General features: G+C 43.1%; 1 protein-coding gene across 2 annotated transcripts in view; it reads right to left on the minus strand.

Annotated features, from left to right (window-relative positions):
- The window catches only part of DNA2 (DNA replication helicase/nuclease 2), a 63,108-nt gene extending 40,108 nt beyond the window's left edge, over positions 1 to 23,000 (minus strand). The window contains exons 1-5 of one of the 2 annotated variants that reach the window (XM_023205074.2): positions 21,799 to 23,000; positions 20,002 to 20,184; positions 17,994 to 18,177; positions 15,196 to 15,341; positions 8,743 to 8,874 (exon numbers count right to left, since the gene is read on the minus strand). In XM_023205074.2, the coding sequence (XP_023060842.1) occupies positions 8,743 to 8,874; positions 15,196 to 15,341; positions 17,994 to 18,177; positions 20,002 to 20,184; positions 21,799 to 21,872 (719 nt within the window). In that variant the 5' untranslated portion in view covers positions 21,873 to 23,000. Of the gene's footprint in view, positions 1 to 8,742; positions 8,875 to 15,195; positions 15,342 to 17,993; positions 18,178 to 20,001; positions 20,628 to 21,798 lie in introns of both variants that reach the window. The other variant, XM_023205075.2, reaches the window with a different exon arrangement.
- Positions 23,001 to 24,833: the final 1,833 nt, after the last annotated feature.

Here is a 24,833-nt window from a genome sequence, read left to right on the forward strand (position 1 = left end):
ATGTGGTTGCACCCTAAAAAATGAGAGATGTATTCCTTCACCTAACACTAGATTACACTGATTAAGAATGAGCTGTCTGCTGGGCCTGGTGGCTCATGCCGAGGCAGGCAGATCACTTGAGTTCAGGAGTTCAAGATCAGCCTGGCCAACATGGTGAAACCCTATCTCTATTAAAAAAAATACAAGAATTAGCCAGGCAGAGTGGCACATGCCTGTAATCCCATCTACTCGGGAGGCTAAGGCAGAAGAATCACTTGAACCCAGGAGGCGGAGGCTGCAGTGAGCCAAAATCGTGCCACTGCACTCCAACACTCCAGCCTGAGTGACAGAGCAAGACTCAGTAGCAAAAAAAAAAAAAAAAAAATTGGCTATCTCCATCATCTATGAAGTCTGGGGCTCACTCACCCAACACTTCATCCACACACCCCCAGGTGACAATCTTCAAAGGAGCTCATGGTCACTTCCAAGTGTCCCATTTTCTTTACTTAATAACTAAATGAAACCATGTCTACCACTATCAATATTTAAAGTAAGTACTCAATTTTTTTTATTATAAAAAGGTTCTGACTTTAATCTCTTAATTGGTAAATAACCCATGAGCACAGGAAGGAGAAAAACAGGGAATATATAAATGTTGAAGGGATGAGAAGAGGTGGAAATAACTTACAAATCTCCTCTCTTATCTAAGATTTATTCATTTTCAGAGCAGTTACAGTTATTCTGCAGAAGAGATTAGAAGAAAAGAAAGAATTACCTCTTATTAATCCTATCTACTGGGAAAATATTTTACACTTTTAGATTCAAAGCCAGCCACATAAAATACTAAATCTAGTGGAAAGCTTACATGAAAAAGATGACTTTTCTAGTAATAAAACATTTCCTATCATATCAAAATGAAGATTTTTAAAAATAGAATCATTCTAGTTGTTAGAATAGATTATTTAGTTGATTTTTGTTTAGTTCATACTATTATGGTCAATCCCTATTTCTTTTTTTGGACAGCTGTTTCTTCCTTTTTTTGTTTAACAGAGACAGGCTTTTGCCATGTTGTCCTGGCTGGTCTCAAATTCCTGACCTCAAATGATCCACCTGCTTTGGCCTCCTAGAGTGCTGGATTACAGGTATGAGCCACCACACTTGGCCATGGACAGCAATTTTTTAACAAATGAGAATATTTTCTAAGAAAAAAAAATGCTGTCTTAAATGATTTTTCTTTTTCTTTAAATTATACTTTAAGTTCTAGGGTACATGTGTACAACGTGCAGGTTTGTTACATATATATATGTGCCATGTTGGTGTGCTGCACCCATTAACTCGTCATTTACATTAGGTATATCTCCTAATGCTATCCCTCCCCCAACCCCCTCCCCATATAATTTTTCATTAAAAAAAACTATTTCAAGATGCTTCAAATATAATCTCATGGAAGATATGCATCCTTCCAGAATCGTTGAACACAATAGTGAAATTCAGAGAAGTCATAATTTATCTAAAATTTCTTTTTTTTTTTTCTTAGTGTGACAGGGTCTCTCTCTGTGGCCCAAGCATGAACAGTGGCATGAACATGGCTCACTGTAGCCTTGACCTCCTGGGCTCAAGCAATCCTTCTGTTTCAGCCTCCCAAGTAGCTGGGATGAGAGGTGTACACCACCACACCCTGTTAATTATTTTCAAATTTGTAGAGACAGAGTCTACAAAAGGCGGGGCAACATGGTGAACTCAACCAATCCTCTTGTCTTGGTCTCCCAAAGTGCTGGAATTACAAGCATGATCCACCGCACTTGGTCTGAAATTTCTTAAATATTTATCTTCTCTCACCATTATTTGTTCATGGTGTATATTCAGATATGCTTTTATTAAATAAGGCAAAACTTATTATTTATGAAATGTCACATGTATACCTAATCGAATACAGGAAAAAAAACTTTTAAAGTTGTTACTAAAATTCAATGCCCTGGAAAAAGAAGCAATGTGGCTTTATTATTGTTATTATTATTCTGAGACAGAGTCTCACTCTGTCACCCAGGCTGGAATGCAGTAGCACAAACACAGTTTACTGCAGCTTCGACTTCCTGGGCTCAAGAGATCCTCCCGCCTCACCCTTTCAAGTAGTTGAAACTACAGGCATCAGCTAATTTTTTTTTTTTTTTTTTTTTTTTGTAGAGACAAGTTCTCACCATGTTTCCCAGGCTGATCTTGAACTCCTGGTCTCAAGCAATCCTCCTGCTTTGGCCTCCCAAACTGTTGGGATTACAGTTATGAGCAACCATGTGCGGCCACTATATGTTTATTACCACAATTTTTTTTTTTGAGATGGAGTCTCACTCTGTCGCAGAGGCTGGAGTATAGTAGTGCAATTTCGGCTCACTGCAAACTCCACCTCCCCAGTTCAAGCAACTCTCCTGTCTCAGGCTCCCAAGTAGCTGGGATTACAGGAGTGCACCACCACACCTTGCTAATTTTTGTATTTTTTAGTAGAAATAAGGTTTCACCATGTTGGCCAGGGTGGTCTCTAACTCCTGACCTCAAGTGATCCATCCATCTCAGCCTCCCAAAGTGCTGGGATTACAGGCGTGAGCCACCACACCCAGCCACCACAATTTTTTTAAATGGCAACAAAAATTAATTTCTAAGTACTACTTTAGCTATAGTCTACAAAATTTGGTATGTAACCACCTATTCTAAATGTGTTAATTTCCTTTATGACTGACCTTTTAAAACATTTATCAACATTTCCTTAGTTTACAAACCATGAGAATTTTAGATATCCTTTTGTTATCTAACTTTGAATCAAAGTTATTCTAACTTTGTTACAGTACAGTTGCAGAATATCGTCTCTAAGATACTACTGATCCTTTAAAATTTATTGGTGTTTCCCTTAGATAGATAATAGATAATGCATAATCTATTTCAGTAAAAGTTCTGTGTGACTCGAAAAATTATATATACAGTCATCCATTGTATAACAATGATTTCATCAACATAGGATGGTGGTCCCATAAGATTATAATGTAGCTAAAAAATTCCATTGCCTAGTGACATCTAGATATGGTGGTAATGCAGCACACTATCTTTTCTATATTTAGATATGTTTAGATACACAAATACTTACCGTTGTTACAACTGCCTACAGTATTCAGTACAGTAACATGTTGTACAAGTGTGTAGCCTAGAAGCAACAGGCTATACCATATGGACTAGGTGTGTAGTAGGCTCCACCATCTAGGTTTGCACAAGTACACTCTGAAATTTATACAGTGATGACATTGCCTAACACCAAATTTCTCAAAACATATCCCCATCATTAAGCTAGCATGAGTGCATTGTATATAAAATGTATCTAATTTTGTGTTTTGCAAAAAAATGTAGGATTTGATTTCAAAGAATGTTTGCAAGTCAAAGATGAGTCTGAATTCCACCCTCTTTCCCTAGCATCTATGATGCCCTTCTTCCAGACTGCAAATCCCTTGCTGACCTATCCTAAGCCTCCTTCAACAGATTCTATTCTCTCCTTCTGTCCCTTATATGCTGTTATCTCCAAGGGTTCCATGTTGCTTTTGTCACCTACATTTTCTCCACCAGCAAACCCCTTCACTTTTATTATTTTCATCTACCACCAATAAACTGAGTTCCTGAGGGCTTTGGTTATCCCTACAACAACAGTACCTGGTATAATCCTTGGCACACACATAGCATTGAATAAATGTTTGCAGAATTTATTAACCCAGGATTCTAAGAATCATGCTTATCACTGTAAAAACAATGGGTTAATTTTAACCAAAAAGAAAAAAGCAAATTTGGGTTAAGACTCCACCAAAGGAGGCCAGGCGCGGTGGCTCAAGCCTGTAATCCCAGCATTTTGGGAGGCCGAGACAGGCAGATCACGAGGTCAGGAGATTGAGAACATCCTGGCTAACACAGTGAACCTCCGTCTCTACTGAAAAATACAAAAAACTAGCCGGGCGAGGTGGTGGGCGCCTGTCCCAGCTACTCGGGAGGCTGAGGCAGGAGAATGGCATAAACCCAGGAGGCAGAGCTTGCAGTGAGCTGAGATCCGGCCACTGCACTCCAGCCCGGGCAACAGAGCGAGACTCCGTCTCAAAAGAAAAAAAAAAGATTCCACCAAAGGAAAACAAACAAACAAGCAAACATGCAGACAGGATGCTAAAACAATTAACAAAAAGTAAAAGAAAAGCTTACGTCCAAAAAAACTACAAAAATAGACATCCACCGTAATTGAAAATGTCAAGCAGCTGGGTGCGGTGGCTCACACCTGTTATCCCAGCACTTTGGGAGGCTGAGGTGGGTGGATCGCCCAAGGACAGGAGTTCGAGACCAGCCTGGCCAGCATGGTGAAACCCCGTCTCTACTAAAAATGCCAAAATTAGCCAGGCATGGTGGCAGGCGCCTGTAATCCCAGCTACTCAGGAGGCTGAGGCAAGAGAATCGCTTGAACCTGGGAGGCGGAGGTTGTAGTGAGCCAAGATTGTGCCACTGCTCTCCAGACTAGGCAACAACATGAGGCTCCATTTCAAAAAAAAAAAAATTTTTCAAGCAAATGTAAATGACAAAAAGAAATAAAAGAGGAAGGAAGGGGAAAAAGGGGAGGGAGGAGGAAGGAGGGTAAATGAGGATAAATAATTATGAGCAGTTGAAGATAAAATTAACTTTTTTTTTTTTAATGGGATCTTGCTCTGTCACCCAGGCTAGAGTGCAGTGGCGCGATCTCGGCTCACTGCAACCTCTGCCTCCCGGGTTCCAGCGATTCTCCTGCCTCGGCCTCATGAATATCTGGGATTACAGGCGCCTGCCACCATGCCCAGCTAATTTTTATATTTTTAGTAGAGATAGGGTTTCACCATCTTGACCAGGCTGGTCTCAAACTCCTGACCTCATGATCTGCCCGCCTCGGCCACCCAAAGTGCTGGGATTACAGGCATGAGCCACTGTGCCTGGCCGATAAAATCAACTTTCTCAGTGTCACAGAACATTGATAAAGACCAGAATGACAGAAATATTATAAAGCAAAGCAAGGAACTAGGTGAAGGATGACTACTTGATAAACATAGTTTATCACAGTGAAGCCCAATATCCATCCCCTATGTTAATCTGTTCCAAAGAAATAACAAAGAATGAAAAGAATGAAACATATGTATATACATATATATATATATGTTCAAGCAGTTCTCCTGCCTCAGCCTCCTGAGTAGCTGGGATTATAGGCACGTGCTACCACATCCAGCTAATTTTTGTATTTTTAGTAGAGAGGGGGTTTCACCATGTTGGCCAGGCTGGTCTCGAACTCCTGACCTCGTGATCCGCCTGCCTCAGCCTCCCAAAGTGCTGGGATTACAGGCGTGAGACACCGCGCCCGGCTGTAAATCTATTTTTAAAACACAAGAAAAGCTAAACAATCTACTCACTCTAGCTTTTTTCTAAGTGTAGGAAGCTGGTGGAAAATTTACGACCACTACAGAAAAAAAATATGAAAAACAAACTCAGTCGGGCACAGTGGCTCATGCCTGTAATCCCAACATTTTAGGAGGCTGAGGCAGGTGGATCACTTGAGGTCAGAAGTTCGAGACCAGCCTGGCCAACATGGTGAAACCTCGTCTCTACTAAAAATACAAAAATTAGCCAGGTGTGGTGGCTCATGTCTATAGTCCCAGCTACTCAGGAGGCTGTGTCACAAGAATCATTTGAACCTGAGAAGCAGAGGTTGCAGTGAGCCAAGATCGCACCACTGTACTTCAGCCTGAGTGATAGAGTGAGACTCCATCTCAAAAAGAAAAGAAAACAAAACAAAACAGACTCAACTCTAACATCAAGACAAACCTTTTTTTAAACTACTAAATATTTTAAAAATACATATGAAAATCACATTAGAGGGCCAGGCATGGTAGCTCATGCCTGTAATCCTAGCACTTTGGGAGGCCAAGGCAGGGGGATCATTTGAGTCCAGGAGTTCAAGACTAGCCATCCTGGGTGACACAGCGAAACACCATCTCTACAAAAAGATGAAAATTAGCCAGGCAGGGTAGTGTGCACCTGTAGTCTCAGCTACTCAGAAGACTGAAATAGAAAGACTGTTTGAACTCAGGAGGAGGCAGAGGTTGCAGTGAGCCTAAATCGCACCACTGCACTCCAGTCTAGGCAACAGAGTGAGACCTTGTCTCAAAAAAAAAAAAAAGTAAATGAGATCAAAGCAGAAACTAGCACACACAATTTACGGAGCTTACTGTAGTTATACGGCTAAATTATGGCCAAACTGGGATTCACATCCAGGCTCATTATATTCTTCGAACCACAGGGAATAGGTTCAAAGAACTAACTACTCCAAATCTTTCTGACTCACAAACCTTAAAGCTTTTCTTTTGTTTCTGAGACGGAGTCTCGCTTTGTTGCCCAGGCTAGAGCGCAGTGGCACGATCTCGGCTCACTGCAACCTCTGTCTCCTGGTTCAAGCGATCCTCCTGCCTCAGCCTCCCGAGTAGCTGGGATTACAGGCACCCACCACCACGCCTGTCTAATTTTCATATTTTTAGTAGAGATGGTGTTCCACCATGTTGGCCAGGCTGGTCTCAAACTCCTGAGCTCAGTTGACACAGCGCCTTGACCTCCAAAAGTGCAGGGATTAGAGCCACCATGCCTGGATACTCTTAAAGCAAACTTTTTAGATCACAAACTGTTATAAAATATTGAAAACATTGAGAGAACATTGAGATTATTAGTATACATGGAAGTCATGCCTATTTAAAGAAAAATAACATGCTGCCTGTTTAAAAAAAAAAAAAAAGGAAATCAGATAAAATCTCTCCAATGGCTTCCATTCTAATCAGAGCAGCATCCAAGTCCTGACCAGGATGATGAAGCTCCAGGGCAACTACTGCTGCTCTTCTCCTACTGCACTTTGCTCTAGCCATCACACTGACTCGCTGAGATACTGCACACACAGCTAGTATGTGTCAGCCACAGGGCTTTTGCCCTGTTTCCCCTACCTGGAACATTCCTCCAACAGACAGCTCTATGGCTCACTACTTCATTTCCTTTAAGCTTCTGCTCAAATGCTACCTTATGAGAAAAGCCTTCCATGAACATTCTATGGAATATCCCTGCCATCACTACCTACATATTCTCCCTTTCTTCTTACCCTCCTCATTGTTTGGCACTACAATAATCACGGTCTGGTCCCCTGCTGTTTACTTGTGCAGTAGTATAGAAACTCCAGAAAGTAGGTGGTTGTATGTTTTGTTTTGTTTTTTGCTACCATGATCCAAGCACCTAAAACATTACTTGGCACATATTAGACACCCAATAAATATTTGCTGAATGAATAACAGAAAAAAACATATTTCCCCTATAAAATTATAATAATGCCACTTTGAGGAAAAAAAACAAAACTTGAAAATACACGTAATGCCAAACAGCATTAAATGGCTAAACACAGTAAATACATAGCACATCCATATGACAGTCAACACATGACACAGACTATATGCTAGTAACACAGAGAAATACACATGAAACAATCAAATGAGACCAGGCGCAGTACCTCATGCCTGTAATCCCAGCATGTTGGGAGGTCGAGATGGGAGGATCAGTTGAGGTCAGGAGTTCGAGACGAGCCTGGCCAACATGATGAAACCCCATCTCTAATAAAAATGCAAAAATTAGCCAGGTGTGGTGGCACACACCTGTAATCCCAGCTACTCAGGAGTTTGAGGCAGGAGAATAGCTTGAACCCGGGAGGTGGAGGTTCCAGTAACCGAGATCACACCATTGCACTCCAGCCTGGGGGAGAGAATGAGACTCCATCTCAAAAAAAAAAAAAAAAAAAAAAGAATCAAATGAAAAAAATTAGGATGCCAAAAGTTGATTACTTTATAAGAAAATACAGGCCGGGCATAGTGGCTCACACCTGTAATCCTAGTACTTTGGGAGGCCAAGGTGTGTGGATCACCTGAGGTCAGGCGTTCACGACCAGCCTGGCCAATATGGCGAAACCCCGTCTCTACTAAAAATACAAAAAATTAGCCAGGTGTGGTGGTGGGAGCCTGTAATCCCAGGTACTTGGGAGGCCGAGGCAGGAGAATTGCTTGAACCAGGGAGGCGGAGGTTGCAGTAAGCCGAAATCATGCCATTGCACTCCAGCCTGGGCAACAGAGCAAGACTCTGTCTCAAAAAAGAAAAAAAAAAAAGAGGCTGGGCGCAGTGGCTCACGCCTATAATCCCAGCACTTTGGGAGGCCGAGGCGGGTGGATCACCTGAGGTTAGGAGTTCAAGGCCAGCCTGGCCAACATGGTGAAATCCCGTCTCTACTAAAAATACACAATTAGCCAGGCGTGGTGGCAGGTGCCTGTAATCCTAGCTACTTGGGAGGCTGAGGCAGGAGAATCTCTTGAACCTGGGAGGCAGAGGTTGCGGGGAGCCAAAATCAGTGCCACTGTACTCCAGCCTGGGTGACAGAGCAAAACTCCATCTCAAAAAAAAAAAAAAAGAAAGAAAAAGAAAATACATATCTACATATAAAAAATAAGCTATCTTATAATAATGAAAATAAAATTTTCTATTCACTGGTTTTTTTTTTTGTCACGTAAAGATACTTAGGACAGTAATTTATAAAGTAAGCAAGCAAAACAGCTAATTGTAATTGCTCAATCTTTTAAAAACTTTGATTCAACACACAGAATAGCACCCTGGTCTAAAAATAAGAAGACTATATAAACAAAATGTGTTTCTTACAGAGAGAGCTGCAACTGAGGGAAGTCAGTCGAAGTGTTTTTATGCATGAAATCTCCTGCCCATTTACAAAACGAAGGAAGATAGTCCTCTACTTCTTGTTTTATTTCATCTTGACTTAGATTTAAGCGGTACCTGCCAAAAATATGATAGTAAATATGAAAGTATAAATATTAGAAAAGTAAATGAGGACAAAAACATACAAATAAGCAACCCAACTGTTAGTCAGCCAATAAATGGATAAATAAAATGTGGCATATTCCATACAATGCAGTATTATTCAGCTATAAAAAGGAAGGAAATTCTGACATATGCTACAACATTGAAGAACCTTCAGGACATTATGCTAAGTGAAATAGGCCAGTCACAAAAGGACTAATATTCATATGAGGCACCTACAGCAGTGAAAATCACAGAGACAGAAAGTAGAATGGGGGTTGCCAGAGGCTGGGAGGAGGAAAGAAGGGGGAGTTATTGTTTCAAGGGCACAGAGCTTCAGTTTGGGAAGATGCAGAGTTCTGGAGATAGATAGGTGATGGTTGCACAACAAGGTGAATGTACTTTGCCTCTGAACTGTACCCTTAAAAATGCTTAACACAGGCAGAGCGCAGTGGCTCACATCTGTAATTCCAGCACTTTGGGAGGCCGAGGTCAGCAGTTGGAGACTAGCCTGGCCAACGTGGTGAAACCCTGTCTCTACTAAAAATACAAAAATTAGCCAGGCATGGTGGGTGCATGCCTGTAATCCCAGCTACTTGGGAGGTTGAGGCAGGAGAATCGCTTGAACCCAGAAGGCAGAGGTTGCAGTGAGCCGAGATCACGCCATTACACTCCAGCCTGGGCTAGAGAGTGAGACTCCATCACACACACACACACACAAAAAGTTAAAATTGTAATTTTTTTCTTCTTTTTATCTCTTTTCTTTCTTTTTTTATTTTTTGAGATAGGGTCTCACGCTGTCACCCAGGCTGGAGTGAAGTAGCACGATCTCGGCTTACTGCAACCTCTGCCTTCTAGACTCAAGTGATTCTCCCCGCTCAGCGTACAGAGTAGCTGGAATTACAGGCACACACACCATCATGCTCAGCTCATTTTTTTGTATTTTCAGTAGAGATGGGGTTTCACCATGTTGGCTAGGCTGGTCTCAAACTCCTGGGCTCAAGCAATCTGCCCACTTTGGCCTCCAAAAGTGCTGGGATGACAGGCATGAGCCACCACGTGTGACCTAATAAGGTAATTTTTTTTTTTAGATGGAGTTTCGCTCTTGTTGTCCAAGTTGGCGCAATCTCGGCTCACTGCAACCTTCACCTCCCAGGTTCAAGTGATTCTCCTGCCTCAGTCCCCTGAGTAGCTGGGACCATAGGCATATGACACCATCCCAGCTAATTTTTGTATTTTTAGTAAAGATGGGGTTTCACCATGTTGGCCAGCCTGGTCTTGAACCCCTGACCTCACGTGATCTGCCCGCCTCAGCCTCTGAAAGTGCTGGGATTACAGGGGTGAGCCATCACGCCCAGCCTAACACGGTGATTTTTATATGCATTTAACCACAATTTTTTAAAAACATCCAAATAACAACAAGCATGGTGGTGTGGAACTATAGTCCCAGCTCTTCAGTAGGCTAAAGCGGAAGGATCGTTTCAGCCCAAGAGTTTGAGGTTACAGTAAGCTGTGATCTCACCACTGTACTCCAGCCTGGGTGACACAGTGAGACCCTGTCTGAAAAAAAAAAATCCAAATAACACTGAAACAGTGACATGACATCAAATTTCAGATAATTTGCTCTAATTCATACCATGGTCTAATTGGAAGAGTCCCAGTTATACCTTTGGGATATATTAAAAAAATGGAGCTATTGCTCCTGAAACCAAGCAATGGAAAGCAGAAATGTTAAAGAGGAAAAAGGGTCATATGGACAGAAAGGCAGTAACAGTCTTACAACATCAAAGGACAGTATATAGGAACGTTAACTTCTTACGTGAGAAATCTGCAGAAACAAAAAAACCCAAGTATCAATTTTTCAGGGTTCTTACAAGGTCAAAATTATGTCATAACAATATGAATACATTATTTATCATTTTCCTTTCATGACAGTACAGTTGAATTTTCTGAGGCTACATGACATAAAATATAGAAATATTTTGAATGCAGAAGCAGATACAAGAATCCACGATCTTCTATGAAGTCATACTTTAAAACATTTGCAAAAATAGAGGCTTGGTTTACACCCATACCACCCAGAATGCAGCTGATCTCATCTTATCTCAGAAGCGTTGAGCTTGGTTACTACTTGGATGGGAGACCACCTGGGAATATTGGGTGCTGTAGCTTTAAGAAAAGAAAAAAAAAAAACCGGCCAGGCTCTGTGGCTCATACCTGTAATCTCAGCATTTTGGGAGGCCAAGGCGGGCGGATCACCTGAGGTGGGGAGTTCGAGACCAGCTTGACCAACATGGAGAAACCTGGTCTCTACCAAAAATACAAAATTAGCCAGTCATGGTGGTGCATGCCTGTAATCCCAGCTACTCAGGAGGCTGAGACAAAAGAATTGCTTGAACCTGGGAGGCGGAGGTTTCGGTGAGCTGAGATCATGCCATTGCACTCTAGCCTGGGCAAAAAGAGCAAAACTCCATCTCAAAAAAAAAAAAAGAAAGAAAAAAAAATAGAGGCTGGAGGATTGTTTGAGGCTACAGTGGGTGATAATTTCATCACAGCACTCCAGCCTGCGCAAGAGAGACCTTACCTCAAAAAAAAATAAATAAGGAAGAAAAAAGAAACTGAAAAAATGTAAAACAATGACATGCATTACATTTTTTTTACAATAGTTTTTTTCATTAAAATGTTATGTTAACAAGCATAGACTGATTTTTGTTTTTTTTTTTTTTTTTTTGAGACGGAGTCTCGCTCTGTTGCCGGGGCTGGAGTGCAGTGGCCGGATCTCAGCTCACTGCAAGCTCCGCCTCCCGGGTTTACGCCATTCTCCTGCCTCAGCCTCCCGAGTAGCTGGGACTACAGGCGCCCGCCACCTCGCCCGGCTAGTTTTTTGTATTTTTTAGTAGAGACGGGGTTTCACCTTGTTAGCCAGGATGGTCTCGATCTCCTGACCTCGTGATCCGCCCGTCTCGGCCTCCCAAAGTGCTGGGATTACAGGCTTGAGCCACCGCGCCCGGCCATAGACTGATATTTTTAAATGAATATACATTTTAGGCTAGGTGCAGTGGCTGATGCCTGTAATCCCAACACTTTGGGAAGCCGAGAGGAACGGATCACTTGAGGTCATTTCAAAACCAGCCTGACCAATATGGTGAAACCCCATCTCTACTTAAAAACACAAAAACTAGGCCGGGCGCGGTGGCTCAAGCCTGTAATCCCAGCACTTTGGGAGGCCGAGACGGGCGGATCACGAGGTCAGGAGTTCGAGACCATCCTGGCTAACACGGTGAACCCCGTCTCTACTAAAAAATACAAAAAGCTAGCCGGGCGAGGTGGCTGGCGCCTGTAGTCCCAGCTACTCGGGAGGCTGAGGCAGGAGAATGGCCTGAACCCGGGAGGCGGAGCTTGCAGTGAGCTGAGATCCGGCCACTGCACTCCAGCCCAGGTGACAGAGTGAGATTCCGTCTCAAAAAAAAAAAAAAAACACAAAAACTAGCCAGGCGTGGTGGCAGGCACCTGTAATCCCAGCTACTCGGAAGGCTGAGGCAGGAAAATCGACTGACCCAGGAGGTGGAGGTTGCAGGGAGCCGAGGTCATGCCACTGCAATTCAGCCTGGGCAACAGAGCAAGACTGTCTCAATAACAACAACAAAATAAATGAATATACATGTTAATTTCAAATGAATTAATAAACATCTGTTCTAATTTCTAGTACAGTAATTAATCATAGATATAGTCCACATAAACAGAAGCTCTTTCCAGTCCTCAATAATTTTTTAGTGTAAAGGGGTCCTGAGAGCAAAAGTTTTGAGAACTGCTGTTATAAACTTACCCTCGCAGGATGATTATTCCAGTTCCTTATTTATATTTAAGCTCCCCAATCTTAATAACTACTCTAGGGTGGTAGGGGCATATCAGTTTATATATAAAATCACACCTAGGTTTGAATCCCAACTCTGCACTACCAGAGGTATGACTAAGAGCAAGTCACGGTTAATTAAGCCTGTTTCCTCATCTGGAAACAGGAGGAGATAATAACTACCTTACATAGTTAGTCTGAGGATTATAGAACAATGTATGTAAAGCACTTAGCTGATGATAAGAACTCATTAAAGTACAGGCTAGGCGTGGTGGCTCACACCTGTAATCCCATTACTTTGGGAGGCTGAGGAGGGTGGATCACCTGAGGTCAGGAGTTCGAGATCAGCCTGGCCAACATGGTGAAACCTAGGGCGTGGTGGCGCATGCCTGTAATCCCAGCTAATCAGGAGAATGAGGCAGGAGAATCACTTGAACCTGGGAGGCAGAGGTTGTAATGAGCCAATATTGCGGTGCTGTACTCTAGCCTGGGCGACAGAGCGAGATTCAAAAAGAAAAAAAAAATCATTAAGGTATAAAGACCATGATGACAACAACAAATACAGTGCTAACTATAGGAGAACACTATTCTGGGCATGGTGACAGGCGCCTGTAGTCCCAGCTACTCAGGAGGCTGAGGCAGGAGAATGGTGAGAACCCGGAAGGCGGAGCTTGCCGTGAGCCTAGTGAGCCACTGCACTCCAGCCTGGGCAACACAGCGAGACTCTGTCTCAAAAAAAAAAAAAGATACAACTTATAATTTTTCTCACTTGCTTAAGGGAGCAGTATAATAACACATTCATCAGACATTGAGACTTTAGGACACTACACATTTACCATATTAACTGTGCGATATTTCTAATACCAAATTTAATGAGCTGTTACTTTGCTAGGTTTCTGCCACCTCCAGCTTACCAAGACTGACAGAGCAGAGTTGTGTCAGTTCTCTGAGACAGCCAGTCCAATAGAGAAGACAAAATTAGCAATGCTAGCTCAGGCAAAATTGTCTTAAGCAAAATAGCAACCGCAGGTTGAAAGAGAAGCTGAAATTCCTCAAGCCAGGAAGCAACTGTTAATACCAAAGCATCCAAAAAGATCTAGAGAAACACAGTCAGACTACTGAAAGTGAAGGTTATCCTTGCAAAAGGCTGTTTGAAATCAGGCAGTTTCCAGTTGATCAAAAATGATGTAGATGACCATATGGTCTCACAAAGTCTCATATATTGTCAGTAGAAATATAAACTGGGACAATGTCTATAGAGAGCAATTTGGTAATATGTATCAAAATTTTAGGCCAGGCATGGTGGCTCCTGCCTGTAATCCCAGCACTTTGGGACACGAGGTGGGTAGATCACTTGAGGTCATGAGTTCAAGACCAGCCTGGCCAACATGGCGGAACCCCGTCTTCACTAAAAATACAAAAAAATTAGCCGGGTGTGGTGGCTTATGCCTGTAATCCCAGCTACTTGGGAGGTTGAGGCAGGAGAATTGTTTGAATCTGGGAGGTGGAGGCTGCAGTGAGCTGAGAGCAAGCCACTGTACGCCACCCTGGGCGACAGAGCAAGACTCCGTCTCGAAAACAAAACAAAAACTGGTAAGGCAGGCCAGGCATGGTGGCATGTACCTGTTGTTCCAGATACACAGGAGGCTGAGGTGGGCAGAAACATATGAGCCCAGTCGTTTGAGTAAGGCCTGGACAACATAGCAAGACCCCTATCTCCCCCCCAAAAAAATACTGTAAAGCTACATTTTTTATTTTTATTTATTTATTTTTGAGACGGAGTCTCGCTCTGTCACCCAGGCTGGAGTGCAGTGATGTGATCTCTGCTCACTGCAAGCTCCGCCTCCCGGGTTCACACCATTCTCCTGCCTCAGCCTCCCAAGAATATGGAACTACAGGCATCTGCCACCACGCCCAGCTATTTTTTGTATTTTTAGTAGAGATGGGGTCTCATCGTGTTAGCCAGGACGGTCTCAATCTCCAGACTTGGTGATCCGCCTGGCTAACACGATGAGACCCCGTCTCTACTAAAAATACAAATCTCTAGCCTCCCAAAGTGCTGGGATTACAGGCGTGAGCCATTGCACCTGGCCATAAAGCTGCATTTTGAAACTAGTTTCATCTTATTCCCAACCCCATATAATTCTCAGTATATCACACTGTTTCTAGAACTAATGCAAAAAAAGTTCTTTATACATTCTCTGAAAGTAGTTAAGGAATCTGTTACGCACATGTACAAAATATTTAGATATTTTTACCCAAAAAGATCCTGTTGGGCAATTTCAGAAACTCTTCACAGAGTTTCAACAGTGTACTGGAACTGTGAAATCTGCATTTTAGATTACACTAATTTATATTGGGTAGTCTATACAAATACTTTACAGTTTCTAGGACAGAAGTTACATAATAAAATTATACCTGCAGTTCCTCTTATAACTACTTACATTTCCTTCAAATGTCTTATTTCTTGAATTGTTTGAAAAGCAAGTTCTTGCAGCTTTTCTGGGGCAAAGCTATTATTTATTGCTTTTTGAAACACCTCATGGAGAACCGTACCAATTAGCATTTGGCGAGTGGCTGGATCAGAGCTCTACAAAAACAAATCACACAATTTATTTCACAACATATTAACAGACACAATTGTATATTTATTATCTAATCTATTAAACCACCATAGCCAAAATGCACTGGTAAGACAAATGCCAAAATATTAAATAATTTTTTTTCTGGTGGGTGGAATTATAAGTGACTTTCACTTTCTTCTATTCAGAATTGTCTGAATTATTATTGCATGAGTTACTTTTTTTTTTTTTTTTGAGACAGACTCTTGCTTTGACACCCAGGCTGGAGCACAATAGCACAATCTCAGCTCACTGCAACCTTCACCTCCCAGGTTCAAATGATTCTCATGCCTCAACCTCCCAAGTAACTGGAATTACAGGTGTGTGCCACCATGCCCAGCCTAACTTTTATTTTTTGTATTTTTAGTAGAGGCAGGGTTTCACCATGTTGGCCAGGCTGAGTATGAATTACTTTTAAAATCAATGTTCTCCATTTTGAAAAAAAATTAAAATAACCAATATTCAAAATGCTCTCAAATAATATTTAAAGTATTGTACTCTAATTTCACTTCATAATCCACCCAATAGAAAAGTCAATAAAGGCATAGCTGATAAACTCATGTAAGTAAAAGATACCATTCAAATATAAAAGTTAAACCTACTTAACAGTAATGTTTGCGGCCAGGCGCGGTGGCTCAAGCCTGTAATCCCAGCACTTTGGGAGGCCGAGACGGGCGGATCACAAGGTCAGGAGTTCGAGACCATCCTGGCTAACACATCCTGGCTACTTAAAAATACAAAAAGCTAGCCAGGCAAGGTGGCTGGTGCCTGTAGTCCCAGCTACTCGGGAGGCTGAGGCAGGAGAATGGCGTAAACCCGAGAGGCGGAGCTTACAGTGAGCTGAGATCCAGCCACTGCACTCCAGCCCAGGCGACAGAGCGAGACTCCGTCTCAAAAAAAAAAAAAAAACAAAACAAAAAAAACAGTAATGTTTGGGAAGAAAAAAATATTTTTTAACCTGCAACAGAGATTTTTGGCAAGGAATTTTTCTCCACTCAAAAAGAAAAACTACTTCATACTTCATTTCTTGATTAACTCTTATATTAGGCTAGACCTTTTTTCTTTTTTTGAGACAGAGTCTCCCTCTGTCCCCCAGGTTGGAGTGCAGTAGCACGCCCTCGGCTCACTGCAAGCTCCGCCTCCCGGGTTCACGCCATTCTCCCGCCTCAGCCTCCCGAGTAGCTGGGACTACAGGCGCCCGCCACCTCGCCCGGCTAATTTTTTGTATTTTTAGTGGAGATGGGGTTTCACCGTGTTAGCCAGGATGGTCTTGATCTCCTGACCTCGTGATCCGCCCACCTCGGTCTCCCAAAGTGCTAGGATTACAGGCGTGAGGCACTGCGCCTGGACCAAAAAGTTTTTTAAAACTTAATATTCAGGCCAAGCACAGTAGCTCATGCCTATAGCTCCAGCTACTCGGGAGGTTGAGGTGGGAGGACTGCTTGAGCCTGGGAGGTCAAGGCTTTGGTGACCTACTGCACTCCAGTCTGGGTGACACAGTGAGGCTCAAAATAAAATAAAAGTACATGTTTCAAGAAAAATGTACTGGGTGTTGGGTACATGGTAGTTTATTACAATAATCTCTTTGTATGTTTGAAATAGCCCAAAATACATTTTTGTTTGTTTTGAGACGGAGTCTCACTCTGTCCCCCAGGCTGAATGAAGTGCAGTGGCAGGATCTCCACTCACTGCACCTCTGCCTCTGGGGTTCAGGCGATTCTCCTGCCTCAGTCTCCCGAGTAGCTGGGATTACAGGCACGCGCCTCAATGCCTGGCTAATTTTTGTATTTTTAGTAGAGACGGGTTTTCACCATGTTGGTCAGGCTGGTCTTGAACTCCTGACCTCGTGATCCTCCCACCTCGGCCTGTCAAAGTGATGGGATTACAGGCGTGAGCCACCGTGCCCAGCCCCCAAATACATTTTTTTTTGAGACTTATTTTATTTTAAAATAAAACTGCATGTTTCAAGAAAAATAAATAAAAAGCTGGGTGTTGAGTACATGGGAGTTTATTACAATCATCTCTTAGTATGTTTGAAATAGCCCAAAATACAATTTGTTTGTTATTTGTTTTGAGACAGAGTCTCGCCTGTTGCCCAGGCTAGAATGCAGTAGCCTGATCTCGGCTCACTGCAACCTCTGCCTCCTGGGTTCAAACGATTTTCCTGCCTCAGCCTCCTGAGTAGCTGGGACTACAGGTGCATGCCACCACACCTGGCTAATTTTTCTACCAAAATACATTTTTTAAAAGTGATCTACACATTTACTTTTAGTTTAGTGGGAATCACATGAAGCAAAGTTTGGAAATGTCTAGCTGTGTTTAAATTTAAAAGTTTATCATTTAAATTAATTTTCTTACTATAATTACTTATTAAGCCCTGAACAAGATTTGAAGGACTCAGGCACCTGGCCTTTAGTCCTAGCACTGCCACCTCGTAGTTATGTGGCTGCGGGGCAAGTCACTTAACCTCTCTGAGCCCATTTTCCTCATCTATAAAATGCAGCTGATTAATACCATTTATTTTATAGGGTTGCTGGGAGGATTAACTGAAATAATAAATGTAAAAGTGCTCTGTAACACTCTCAGACCCTGCAGAAACATTAACTGTTACTATTATTTACCCTAAAAATTTCACTCAGGACAGCTCTTCTCATACATCGAATACTACTGGCTATGCTTGTGCCAGAAATCAGAATGTCTGGATACAGAATCAAATATCCAAAATCTTTATCTATTATCCAAGTATCAGATGTGCAGTCTCCCTCCAAATGAATGATATCTCCTGGCTCTACTGGAACAGAACACCTGAAAGTAAAGCAAAGTTAAAGTATAAATATATTGCTTAGGTTCCTACATTTAAACACATTAGGGAGGCTTCAAAAAAATAAATGAGTATTTTATCTGAAGAAGAAAAAAATATTTCTAAATTTCTGGGTCTTTAAAAAAATAAAATAAAATACCAGGATACAGTCTTCTAAAACAACTCCTAGTCACTCTATCCCTTTCTATGTGCCAAACACATCTGAGAATACTCAACAGTCTTCTATAAATCCCAAAGAGAAAAACAACTTAGTGCCAGTAAAGTCTATTGCAAAAGCTATCAAAAAACCTTTGCTAACGTAACATATATAGCTCGAATTCTGAATTGGGTTGTTTTAATAATTCTTTCTTAAGACTTATAGGAAATCTACAGCTTCTATAAGTCTTGAAGCATGAAGCCAAACCCAGTGTACAAGAATAAAATCATACTGAACTAGTTCAAACTAGGCCAGGCGCGGTGGCTCATGCCTGTAATCCCAGCACTTTCGGACGCCGAGGTGGGTGGATAACCTGAGGTCAGGAGTTCAAGACCAGCCTGGCCAACATGGTCAAACCCTGTCTCTACTAAAACTACAAAAATTAGCTGGGTGTGGTGGCGGACGCCTGTAATCTCAGCTACTTGTGAGGCTAAGGCAGGAGAATTGCTTGAACCTGGGAGGTGGAGGGTGCAGTGAGCCGAGATCACGCCACTGCACTCCAGCCTGGGCAACAGAGCAAGACTCCATCTCCAAAAACAACAACAACAACAATAACAAACTAATTCACAGCTTAGACGAAGAGCCAAAGTTAGACCTCTAGCTTTTCTGCATCTACACTCCACCCCTCACATACCACACTTTTGAGTAGAGAAATCTAAGGCCTATATGTTTTAATTAATTTTGCTCTTAGTTAAAACTAACATGCGTTTCAGCTGCAATCTTAGAATGTACTGGGAAATAGGAAGTAGTCATTAATAAGGCTCTTTGTACGTGATTTTCTTTTCTTTTCTTTTTTTTTTTTTTTTTTTGAGATGGAGTCTCGCTCTGTCGCCCAGGCTGGAGTGCAGTGGCTGGATCTCAGCTCACTGCAAGCTCCGCCTCCCGGGTTTACGCCATTCTCCTGCCTCAGCCTCCCAAGTAGCTGGGACTACAGGCGCCCGCCACCTCGCCTGGCTAGTTTTTTGTATTTTTTTAGTAGAGACGGGGTTTCACCGTGTTAGCCAGGATGGTCTCGATCTCCTGACCTCGTGATCCGCCCGTCTCGGCCTCCCAGAGTGCTGGGATTGCAGGCTTGAGCCACCGCGCCTGGCCTTCTTTTTTTTTTCTTTTTTGAGACGAAGTTTCACTCTTGTTGCATAGGCTGGAGTGCAATGGCACGATCTCGGCTCACCACAACCTCCACCTCCCGGGTTCAAGCGATTCTACTGCCTCAGCCTCCAGAGTAACTGCGATTACAGGCATGCGCCACCACACCCCGATAATTTCTTTTATTTTTAGTAGAGATGGGGTTTCTCCATGTTGGTCAGGCTGGTCTCAAACTCCTGACCTGAGGTGATCTGCCCACCTTGGCCTCCCAAAGTGCTGTGATTACAGGTGTGAGCCACCATGTCTGGCCCACATGATCTTCAAATGACAACAAAAGCCAATTTTTGGAATATGAGACTTGAGATACAGGAGTAATAGATACAATTTTCATGCAGAATTAGGCTAGGATCAAATCTACTCCCTTTTAAACAATTAAATTATAGTAACATTCACAGAAGCCATTTGATGAGTTTTACGATGGTACCCTTAAGACTCGAATCGGTGCTCAAAGTCACAAAAAAATTACCAGTCATTCCTAAGGATGCACAGTTCTTTATTTTCTAGTGACTGTGAAGCAGTGATGACCAGGTGCTTTTCACAGTTTCCCTCTTTGTTCTGTACAGTATTGACCGCCAACACCAGGTACCGGTTATCCATTCCTCGGTTCAGAACTGTTCTAGGAAAGGAAGCAACCGCCTTCTTCAGAAATCTAAAGCACACACATACAAAACTATTTTAGCACAACCATGAAATAAGAGGCCAACCAATCTGTTTCATCTACAAACCAATCTTCCAGTTTTCTAGGTTTCTTTCTTCTGAAAAGCTTATTGCAATGACATTTAGCCAAAATAGGTAAAATTAACAGAGCAAAGACACAGAATTCCTATTACAAAAACTTCTGAGTAATGCCATTTCAAACATGCTCATGATATGAGATTTTCCATTTTAATTTCTGTAAGGAGTTCTGTGGGATACCCATTACAATGAGGATTAAGAATGCACTGGAAGCCAGGCATGATGATGTACACCTGTAGTCCCAGTTACTCAAGAGGCTGAGGAGGAAGGATTACTTGAGCCCGGGAGTTTGAGGCTGCAGTGAGATACGATCATGCCACTGCGCCCCTTCCTGAGCGACAGAAAAAGTCCCGGTTTCTGGGGGAGAAAAAAAGAAAAAGGAAAGTATAAATTGGATATTATTAAACAAATTTTTACCATTGGTGCAAGTCTTCCCAAAGTACAAGTAAAAGGAGATGTTTTGGACACGATCCTTTTTGTAAATATGAGTCTTATGTTATGGAAAAGAGTAGTGTCCGAGGTTCACTGAAAGTCCTACCATAAGCCACAGAATTGTACTTAGAAATAATTTAGTCCAACCTGCTAACGTAATGCCGGAAATCTTTCGATAAAATCTCACTGGACAGAACACAAGCTTAATACGTATCGAATTAGCTCAATCCTTTACACAGTAATTCAGAACTTTATATTTAAAGTGGGTAGGTCAATTTCTCAATACTTTCATCCATCGGTCCAAGCCGTCTAAAATTATGCAAAATAATAATCTCTCCTCAAGAAAACAGCCCTTCTCCTATTAAGTACCTCTTAAGTCTTTCCCGTTTGACTGCGGCATCAGTGAGGGGCCAACCGAGAGTCCAAAGTCATTACCTCTCCAGTGATAACACCAAACGCCTTTCACATTACCCTACAAGTTATCTTTTGTTATTTGACCGTTCTATTATTTTGCAAACGCTTTATTCATGTACTCCACCTAGCCTCAGGCCATGAATTTCCCAAGATTGGCTATGATGCCTTAAAGATGTTTCTCAAAAGGTATATTGCTGATCAAAAGCCCAAACGCAAAAGTCCCTCAACGCTAATTAGCATTATTGCTATTATATTGAAAGTAATTCCACATTATGACCGTGGTTAACTTCCTCTGATCATTTATATACACCAGGCTGAGGGTGCAGAGATCTCCCAAGGATAAGTTAATCCAACTACACATCGAGAAAAGCCTTGGGCAGTCGCAATTTCCTATTATAAAAACATTTCAGTGGCCGAAGCTCCTCAAATTAGGGAAACGGGTGAAATCAAGGGAAACAATGAACTGCTGGGCAGGGAAAGTCCAGGCTCTGGCTGAGGGTGGCCCCAAAGAACACCTTGGGAGGCGGCCCCCGACTCCGGAGACTCGTCGGGTGCCCAGGGAGCTGCCCCGGGCCCCTGGGCTCTGGGCCCGGTCAGTCTGCGGAGATGCGGACGCGGCCTCTCCCGCTCCTTCTTTCAAATCTCCCGCTTTGTTCCCAAACCCTCCCCGCGCTTCGCTCACAGCTCCGCCGGCAGCTCCGCCTCCTCCCAAAAACTCTTCTCCATCAGCAGCTCCAGTTCGTCCAGCTGCTCCATCCTGGACGCGGGGACTATGGCCAGAAAAACCGGCGAACTATAGCCAGAAAAACCAGCGGAACCAGGAGTAACACAGAAAACTCAGAAAAGAGAAAGCGGCGCGCGCATGCGCCAACCCGCCGAGGTCCCAAATGACCTGCGTCAGGCCGCCCCTCCCGCGCCGGCGCATTCCACGTGGGGCGCCTCTCCTGAGCAGCAGGGCTCTGGCCCCTGCCTTGGGGATACAGGGAGTCTTCATATCTGAAGCAGACTAAACGCTCCTGCCTTCTCTCTTGACACTCCAACCCCTGTCTGACACACGCTTAGTTTGAACACAACCATTTGTAGTTGCCCAAAACCAGACGTCCCTGGTTAGCCTTCAGAACTGCGCACTCCCTGGGAAACAGCCTCTCCCCTTTTCTTCGGAAAACTCATTGAGAAAGTAGAAACTGTCAGATAGCAACTCCTTGATCATGCCACGGCTAAATCTACAAAACTTCTGGCTGGGCATGGTGGCTCACGCCTGTAATCCCAGCACTTCCGGAGGCTGAGGCGGGAGGACCACGAGGTCAGCAGTTCAAGACCAGCCTGGCCAACATGGTGAAACCCCGTCTCTACTAAAAATACAAAAATCAGTCTCAAAAAAATAAAAAAATAAAAATAAATTTAAAAATTCTGCAAAACTTCTGATATCTGAACCACTCTTCATAACCTTTTTCCACTTTTTTTCAATAGCAGACAAAGTGTTCTTCTGGTTAAAGGGCAATCGCTCCACTTGCACTTGGCATCCCAGGGCTTCAAACATTCTCAAGGGCATCGCTTCTTCAATTATTGCCTCATTCTCTTGTATCATCGGCCTCACCCTCACTATTGGATTGAGCCTCTAATATGGCCTGGTGTCTCCCATTTTTAAAAGATGTTTCCTTGCTGGGCGCGGTGGTATGCACCGATTTTTCATATTTATATACTTCTCTGTTCTGGAGGCATTGACTAGAACATCCAGAGCCATGTTAAAAATATCAGTGGTATAACGGTTATCCTTATTTTTGTTATTCATTTTTTAAATGGACAAAATGGGCCGCATGCGGTGGCTCAGGCCTGTAATCCCAACACCTTGGGAGGCTGAGGTGGGTGGATCACTTGAGGTCAGGCGGTCAAGACCAGCCTGGCCAACATGGTGAAACCCAGTCTCTACTAAAAATATAAAAATTAGCCGGGTGTGGTGGTGCACACCTGTAATCCCAGCTACTCAGGAGACCGAGGCAGGAGAATCACTTGAGCCTGAGAGGCAGAGGTTGCAGTGAGCTGAGATCACACCAGCCTGGGTGAAAGAGTGACTCAGTCTGAAAAGAAAAAAAATTGGCAAAAGGTTAATATATTTATCATGTACATGGGCTTTCAAATATGTACATACTGGAATGGGAGTTATTCTATTAGTATTTGTCCCTGATATCAACAGAAATACCTCTACTGTCTCAATACCTGTGGTACAATGTTTTATGAGCTGTTTCAACAAAACAAGGAGTAGCCTGTAGTCCCAGCTACTCGGGAGGCTGAGGCAAAGAACTCCTGGGCTCAAGCAATCTGCCAACTTTGGCTTTCCAAAGTGCTCAGATGAACGGTGTGAGCCTTCACACCCGGCCCATCCTTTTTTCTCTAGTGTGTGTGTGTGTGTGTGTGTGTGTGTGAAACGGGGTCTCACAGGTTGGAGTGCAGTGGCGCAAACTCAGCTCACTGCAACCTCCGCCTCCTGGGTTCAGACAATTCTCCTGCCTCATCCTCCCCAGTAGCTAGGATTACAGGCACTTGCCACCACACCAGCTAATTTTTTTGTATTGTTAGTAGAGATGGGGTTTTGCCATGTTGGCCAGGCTGCTCTCAAACTCCTAACCTCAGGTGATCCACCCACCTCAGCCTCCCAAAGTGCTGGGATTACAGGCTTGAGCCACCGCACCTGGCCTCATTTTGCTATCTTTGATTTATCACTTCATGAATTTTTATGTCATGCTAATCTTTTCTGCATTGTTCCAATTTTAGTGTATGTGCTGCCATAGCAAGCACCACCCATAATTTCTTTTCTTTTTTTTTTTTTTTTTTGATATGGAGTCTCGCTCTATTGCCCAGGCTGGAGTGCAGTGGCCGGATCTCAGCTCACTGCAAGCTCCACCTCCCGGGTTTAGGCCATTCTCCTGCCTCAGCCTCCCGAGTAGCTGGGACTACAGGCGCCCGCCACCTCACCCGGCTAGTTTTTTGTATTTTTTTAGTATAGACGGGGTTTCACCGTGTTAGCCAGGATGGTCTCCATCTCCTGACCTCGTGATCCGCCTGTCTCGGCCTCCCAAAGTGCTGGGATTACAGGCTTGAGCCACCGTGCCCGGCTGCACCACCCATAATTTCTAATAGTTGGTTTGTAGATCCATTAAGACTTTCTGTGTAAATAATTGTGTCATCTGTGAATAAAGCAGTTTTACTTTTTCATTTTTAAATTTTATTTTCTATTTATTTTTACAGTTTTATTTGAATAAAATTTATAAAATTTGTTTCTACTTATCTTTATATTTTTATTTTATTTTATTTTATTTTGCCTAGGTTCACTGGTTAAATAGAAGTTGTAACACTGGACATCCTTACTTTCTTTCTTTTTCTTTTTTTTTTTTTTTTTTTTTTGAGACGGAGTCTCGCTCTGTCGCCCAGGCTGGAGTGCAGTGGCTGGATCTCAGCTCACTGCAAGCTCCGCCTCCCGGGCTCACGCCATTCTCCTGCCTCAGCCTCCCGAGTAGCTGGGACTACAGGCGCCTGCCACCTCGCCCGGCTAGTTTTTTGTAGTTTTTAGTAGAGACAGGGTTTCACCGTGTTAGCCAGGATGGTCTTGATCTCCTGACCTTGTGATCCGCCCGTCTCGGCCTCCCAAAGTTCTGGGATTACAGGCTTGCGCCACCGCGCCCGGCCGACATCCTTACTTTCTACATGACCTTAGGAAGA

Source organism: Piliocolobus tephrosceles, chromosome 9 (assembly GCF_002776525.5).
Source record: "Piliocolobus tephrosceles isolate RC106 chromosome 9, ASM277652v3, whole genome shotgun sequence".
Lineage (NCBI taxonomy): Eukaryota > Metazoa > Chordata > Mammalia > Primates > Cercopithecidae > Piliocolobus > Piliocolobus tephrosceles.